This window comes from Coregonus clupeaformis, chromosome 32, assembly GCF_020615455.1.
Source record: "Coregonus clupeaformis isolate EN_2021a chromosome 32, ASM2061545v1, whole genome shotgun sequence".
Classification (NCBI taxonomy): Eukaryota; Metazoa; Chordata; class Actinopteri; order Salmoniformes; family Salmonidae; genus Coregonus; species Coregonus clupeaformis.
Window position 1 is genome coordinate 871,164 of NC_059223.1, and position 7,500 is coordinate 878,663.

Genomic DNA, 7,500 nt, shown 5'->3' on the forward strand with positions numbered 1-7,500 from the left:
CTAAAACTAGCTAGCCAGCTATGGGTAACTGTAGCTAGCTACCTGACAGGAGTGCTAGCTAAAACTAGCTAGCCAGCTATGGGTAACTGTAGCTAGCTACCTGACAGGAGTGCTAGCTAAAACTAGCTAGCCAGCTATGGGTAACTGTAGCTAGCTATCTGACAGGAGTGCTAGCTAGCTACGTTAGCTTGCTAGGTACATCAATAGCCTTTAGGTTGGTTGTTTTTAGGCTCAACTTCAAGATTTCCACCAAGGACGTTGCCTCTCCGATCATTTAAGATACACTCGGATGTGACGATGTAAAACGTAATTCAAGTGCTGAGGGTTTAGGGCCGAGGGCTGTCTACTTTGAGTTTGAAACGCAGCCCTGGTCTGGTCATTCATTCAGCCAAAATATAGACTGTCTTCTCTTGGTCGTCATGAACTTTGAACATGTCCTGTGTTGATGATAATGATATGGATTCTGACTCGTTAGTTAAATGGCATTGATTCAAATCAAATCAAATCAAATTTTATTGGCCACATGCGCCGAATACAACAGGTGCAGACATTACAGTGAAATGCTTACTTACAGCCCTTAACCAACAGTGTATTTATTTTTAATAAAAAAGTAAAATAAAACAACAACAAAAAAGTATTGAGAAAAAAAGAGCAGAAATAAAATAACAGTAGGGAGGCTATATACAGGGGGGTACCGGTGCAGAGTCAATGTGCGGGGGCACCGACTAGTTGAGGTAGTTGAAGTAATATGTATATGTGGGTAGAGTTAAAGTGACTATGCATAAATAATTAACAGAGTAGCAGCAGCGTAAAAAGATGGGGTGGGGGGTCAGTGCAAATAGTCCGGGTAGCCATGATTAGCTGTTCAGGAGTCTTATGGCTTGGGGGTAGAAGCTGTTGAGAAGTCTTTTGGACCTAGACTTGGCACTCCGGTACCGCTTGCTGTGCGGTAGCAGAGAGAACAGTCTATGACTAGGGTGGCTGGAGTCTTTGACAATTTTGAGGGCCTTCCTCTGACACCGCCTGGTATAGAGGTCCTGGATGGCAGGAAGCTTGGCCCCAATGATGTACTGGGCCGTACGCACTACCCTCTGTAGTGCCTTGCGGTCGGAGGCCAAGCAGTTGCCATACCAGGCGGTGATGCAACCAGTCAGGATGCTCTCGATGGTGCAGCTGTAGAATTTTTTGAGGATCTGAGGACCCATACCGAATCTTTTCAGTCTCCTGAGGGGGAATAGGCTTTGTCGTGCCCTCTTCACGACTGTCTTGGTGTGTTTGGACCATGATAGTTCGTTGGTGATGTGGACACCAAGGAACTTGAAGCTCTCAACCTGTTCCACTACAGCCCCGTCAATGAGAATGGGGACGTGCTCAGCCCTCTTTTTTTTCCTGTAGTCCACAATCATCTCCTTTGTCTTGGTCACGTTGAGGGAGAGGTTGTTATCCTGGCACCACACGGCCAGGTCTCTGACCTCCTCCCTATAGGCTGTCTCATCGTTGTCGGTGATCAGGCCTACCACTGTTGTGTCGTCGGCAAACTTAATGATGGTGTTGGAGTCGTGCCTGGCCATGCAGTCATGGGTGAACAGGGAGTACAGGAGGGGACTGAGCACGCACCCCTGAGGGGCCCTCGTGTTGAGGATCAGTGTGGCAGATGTGTTGTTACCTACCCTTACCACCTGGGGGCGGCCCGTCAGGAAGTCCAGAATCCAGTTGCAGAGGGAGGTGTTTAGTCCCAGGATCCTTAGCTTAGTGATGAGCTTTGAGGGCACTATGGTGTTGAATGCTGAGCGGTAGTCAATGAATAGCATTCTCACGTAGGTGTTCCTCTTGTCCAGGTGGGAAAGGGCAGTGTGGAGTGCAATAGAGATTGCATCATCTGTGGATCTGTTGGGGCGGTATGCAAATTGGAGTGGGTCTAGGGTTTCTGGGATAATGCTGTTGATGTGAGCCATGACCAGCCTTTCGAAGCACTTCGTGGCTACAGACGTCAGTGCTACGGGTCGGTAGTCATTTAGGCAGGTTATCTTAGTGTCCTTGGGCACGGGGACTATGGTGGTCTGCTTGAAACATGTTGGTATTACAGACTCAGTCAGGGACATGTTGAAAATGTCAGTGAAGACACTTGCCAGTTGGTCAGCACATGCTCGGAGTACACGTCCTGATAATCCGTCTGGCCCTGTGGCCTTGTGAATGTTGACCTGCTTAAAAGTCTTACTCACATCGGCTACGGAGAGCGTGATTACATAGTCATCCGGAACAGCTGGTGCTCTCATGCATGCTTCAATGTTGCTTGCCTCGAAGCGAGCATAGAAGTGGTTTAGCTCGTCTGGTAAGCTTGTGTCACTGGGCAGCTCGCGGCTGTGCTTCCCTTTGTAGTCTGTAATCGTTTTCAAGCCCTGCCACATCCGACGAGCGTCAGAGCCGGTGTAGTACGATTCAATCTTAGTCCTGTATTGACTCTTTGCCTGTTTGATGGTTCGTCGGAGGGCATAGCGGGATTTCTTACAAGCGTCCGGGTTAGAGGATTAACATGTTAGAAGTGTTAACTTGTACCGTGCATGTCTTTCTCATCAGCGTTAGAGAATCTGCCAGGAAGCTAGTGATTGGACAGCTTGTTAAAGCTCATTAAGGAGCTGTGTGTGTTTGTGAGGGTCTCCTGCTGCTAAGGTATGGATGTGCGGTCAGACCTCCCAGCACCGCCACACATTCCTCTGTTGTTTACAGAGCAGAGAGGGCTTCTCTCCTGACCCCACACCTCTCTGTACCTCTCTCCCTGTCCACCCACCCTCACCCTGAGAGGAGTGTACAGTAGTCTTTCAGTCAGTTCCTTGTCTCCTTTCTAACACGTGTGAAGACCAGGCCCATTGTGGCCTAGAGCCACTGAGCTGTGTTGAGGTAAATAGTACGGGCCGCCTCCCAGACGGTCCTACTAGGTTCACTAACGCACGGGTAGTCTTTGTCTGTGGATTATCTCTCTCCTTCTATCTCTCTCTCTCTCTCTCTCTCCTTCTATCTCTCTCTCTCTCTCTCTCTCTGTATCTCTCTATCTGTTCTCTCCCTCTCTCTTCCTACCCACCTTAGTTTAATACACTGACTGTAATTCTCTCTGGATAAGAGTGTCTGCTAAATGACCAACATGAGAAGTGTAGCAGAAGAATGACTTGTTTTTCCTCCCCTCTCTCTCTCCAGACGTATGAGTTTGGAACATTCAAGACAACTATTGATTAAATTAACTAAATCTCTTCTCTCTCTCTCTCCAGGCATATGAGTGGGCGTTGGAGGGGATGCGCCACTTGGCCAGCATCAGCATGGAGGACTGCACAGTGCCTGACAAGTGCCAGGGGGTGATCAGCTGTCTGGAGGGGTACCGCCGGCAGCACCCTCCTATCCCCGACCCCTGCTTCCAGGAGATGAAGGAGCTGGCTGGGGAGGTGAAGAGTGAGCAGGGCCTCAAACAGTGGAAGTTCGCCTGGTCCAAGTGCCAGGAGACCAAGCAGATGTTTGAGAAGAAGCTGGAGGCCGCCCTGAGGACGAGGCGAGCCCTGCCCGCGGGAGAGTCACCCGGGTCGGGTACAACAGGCACAGGGAAGGGCAGCGGGGCAGGGGACGCCACCCCCAGACGCTACTCTGACGGTAACAGCCGTGGAGGCAAGGGACACGAGAGGAGCAGCAGTGTGTCATATGTCTGTAGAAAGGCCTTTAGTGGGGTGTGGGGGGGCAGAGAGAGACTCTCCTCCACTTCCAGCTCTGCCTCAGCTCAGTCAGCCTGCAGCCCCAGACAGGAGACCGGAGGAGGGGACAGAGAGGGGCCCTACGGTCTGGAGCACAAGCTCCCCCTCACCCCCCACCACACCCCGCTCCACACCCCCCTCTCCACCCAACGCCTCACCCGTAGCACTTCCTCCGAGGAGTCGTCCCACCGGGCCCGTATGGAGGCTCAGGGCCGTACCTCCTCCTGCTCCTTCTCCCCCTCCCTGCCCCCCCTGGAGCCAAGCTCCGCCCTTAACCCTGCTCGCCGACCCCCGCTCCGCAAGACCCAGAGCTTCGACTGCCAGAGCCCTGCCCCCGCCACCCCTGACTCCTCCCGCTATGGGACCTGCCAGCGTACGTTGAGCGAGCCAGCGCGGCGCGGGAACACTGGGGTGTTTATTAAAGGCCTGGAGGTCAGTAGTAGGGAGGTGGCCGAACGACCCTACTCCCCCAGAATGACGCCACCTGGCTGGGCAGCAGGAGAGGCACTGAAGACCCCCCCCACCAGCACTACCAGTAGTCCGGCACCAGAGCCCCGCGCCAAGGGCAGGTAGGTACCAGTCTAGTCCAGCTACACACACAGGCACGTTGGCCTTGACTGTTAGACAGTACCTTTTGTTGAGTGTGTGTAAAAGGCTCTGTGTGTGGCCGTATGGAGGCTGGGCCTGATGCCGAGAGGCTGTCACCAGAGCGCCAATCACACTCTTCACAGACCCTTACCCCACACAGGGTGGCACAGAACCCCCCTGCACTGGCACACTGGAGGGAGGGAGGGGGGAGGGAGGGAGGGGAGAGAGATGAACTGAGGGAGGGAAGGAGAAGGAGGGAGAAGCTGAGAGACCCCCAGCATGCTGTTGCCTTTCTTTGTTGCTTTGGTGTTTAGAATCCACTGCTCTTGTGTTGGAGAGTTGCCATAGTCTAGAGAAACCACAACAGTCTACACTCTGAAGAGACCAAAGCAACAAGAGGCAAGACAACAAAGGTTTACTTAGTCCCCTTCATCTTTGAATAGATTTAGTTTGTGCCTGTTGGTGCACAGTGTCTGTGGTGGCTGGGTGTCTGTGGTGTCTGGGTGTCTGTGGTGTCTGGGTGTCTGTGGTGTCTGGGTGTCTGTGGTGTCTGGGTGTCTGTGGTGGCTGGGTGTCTGTGGTGGCTGGGTGTCTGTGGTGTCTGGGTGTCTGTGGTGTCTGGGTGTCTGTGGTGGCTGGGTGTCTGTGGTGGCTGGGTGTCTGTGGTGGCTGGGTGTCTGTGGTGGCTGGGTGTCTGTGGTGGCTGGGTGTCTGTGGTGTCTGGGTGTCTGTGGTGGCTGGGTGTCTGTGGTGGCTGGGTGTCTGAGTGTCTGTGGTGTCTGGGTGTCTGTGGTGGCTGGGTGTCTGTGGTGGCTGGGTGTCTGTGGTGGCTGGGTGTCTGTGGTGGCTGGGTGTCTGTGGTGGCTGGGTGTCTGTGGTGGCTGGGTGTCTGTGGTGGCAGGGTGTCTGTGGTGGCTGGGTGTCTGTGGTGTCTGGGTGTCTGTGGTGTCTGTGGTGGCTGGGTGTCTGTGGTGGCTGGGTGTCTGTGGTGGCAGGGTGTCTGTGGTGGCAGGGTGTCTGTGGTGGCTGGGTGTCTGTGGTGGCTGGGTGTCTGTGGTGTCTGTGTGTCTGTGGTGTCTGTGGTGGCTGGGTGTCTGTGGTGGCTGGGTGTCTGTGGTGGCTGGGTGTCTGTGGTGTCTGGGTGTCTGTGGTGTCTGGGTGTCTGTGGTGTCTGGGTGTCTGTGGTGGCTGGGTGTCTGTGGTGGCTGACCCCATATTTTATTTATGTTTTATTTTATTTCACCTTTATTTAACCAGGTAAGAAGCCAGTTGAGAACAAGTTCTCATTTACAACTGCGACCTGGCCAAGATAAAGCAAAGCAGTGTGATAAAAACAACAACACAGAGTTACATATGGGGTAAAACAAAACATAAAGTCAAAAATACAACAGAAAATATATATACAGTGTGTGCAAATGTAGCAAGTTATGGAGGTAAGGCAATAAATAGGCCATAGTGCAAAATAGTTACAATTAGTATTAACACTGGAATGATAGATGTGCAGAAGATGATGTGCAAATAGAGATACTGGGGTGCAAATGTGCAAAATAAATAACAATATGGTAGTTGAGTGGGCTAATTTCAGATGGGCTGTGTAGCTGGGTCCTGAGGACCACACTGACATGTTGAGACAGGTAGTTGGGGACTGAGGACCACACTGACATGTTGAGACAGGTAGTTGGGGACTGAGGACCACACTGACATGTTGAGACAGGTAGCTGGGGACTGAGGACCACACTGACATGTTGAGACAGGTAGCTGGGGACTGAGGACCACACTGACATGTTGAGACAGGTAGTTGGGGACTGAGGACCACACTGACATGTTGAGACAGGTAGTTGGGGACTGAGGACCACACTGACATGTTCAGACAGGTAGTTGGGGACTGAGGACCACACTGACATGTTCAGACAGGTAGCTGGGTCCTGAGGACCACACTGACATGTTGAGACAGGTAGTTGGGTCCTGAGGACCACACTGACATGTTGAGACAGGTAGTTGGGGACTGAGGACCACACTGACATGTTGAGACAGGTAGTTGGGGACTGAGGACCACACTGACATGTTGAGACAGGTAGCTGGGGACTGAGGACCACACTGACATGTTGAGACAGGTAGCTGGGGACTGAGGACCACACTGACATGTTGAGACAGGTAGTTGGGGACTGAGGACCACACTGACATGTTGAGACAGGTAGCTGGGGACTGAGGACCACACTGACATGTTGAGACAGGTAGCTGGGGACTGAGGACCACACTGACATGTTGAGACAGGTAGCTGGGTCCTGAGGACCACACTGACATGTTGAGACAGGTAGTTGGGGACTGAGGACCACACTGACATGTTGAGACAGGTAGTTGGGGACTGAGGACCACACTGACATGTTGAGACAGGTAGTTGGGGACTGAGGACCACACTGACATGTTCAGACAGGTAGTTGGGTACTGAGGACCACACTGACATGTTGAGACAGGTAGCTGGGGACTGAGGACCACACTGACATGTTGAGACAGGTAGTTGGGGACTGAGGACCACACTGACATGTTCAGACAGGTAGTTGGGTCCTGAGGACCACACTGACATGTTGAGACAGGTAGCTGGGGACTGAGGACCACACTGACATGTTGAGACAGGTAGTTGGGGACTGAGGACCACACTGACATGTTCAGACAGTTAGTTGGGTCCTGAGGACCACACTGACATGTTGAGACAGGTAGTTGGGGACTGAGGACCACACTGACATGTTGAGACAGGTAGTTGGGGACTGAGGACCACACTGACATGTTCAGACAGGTAGTTGGGGACTGAGGACCACACTGACATGTTGAGACAGGTAGTTGGGGACTGAGGACCACACTGACATGTTGAGACAGGTAGTTGGGGACTGAGGACCACACTGACATGTTGAGACAGGTAGTTGGGGACTGAGGACCACACTGACATGTTGAGACAGGTAGTTGGGGACTGAGGACCACACTGACATGTTGAGACAGGTAGCTGGGGACTGAGGACCACACTGACATGTTGAGACAGGTAGTTGGGGACTGAGGACCACACTGACATGTTGAGACAGGTAGTTGGGGACTGAGGACCACACTGACATGTTCAGACAGGTAGTTGGGGACTGAGGACCACACTGACATGTTGAGACAGGTAGTTGGGGACTGAGGACCACAC

At 52.6% G+C, this 7,500-nt stretch overlaps 1 protein-coding gene across 5 annotated transcripts in view; it reads left to right on the forward strand.

Annotated features, from left to right (window-relative positions):
- plekhg4 (pleckstrin homology domain containing, family G (with RhoGef domain) member 4) overlaps nucleotides 1-7,500 on the forward strand; it is a 73,591-nt gene that overhangs the window by 40,887 nt on the left and 25,204 nt on the right. For all 5 annotated transcript variants that reach the window (XM_045209976.1, XM_045209975.1, XM_041859580.2 and 2 more), the window contains one exon: nucleotides 3,264-4,303. In XM_045209976.1, the coding sequence (XP_045065911.1) occupies nucleotides 3,264-4,303 (1,040 nt within the window). The remainder of the gene's footprint in view (nucleotides 1-3,263; nucleotides 4,304-7,500) is intronic.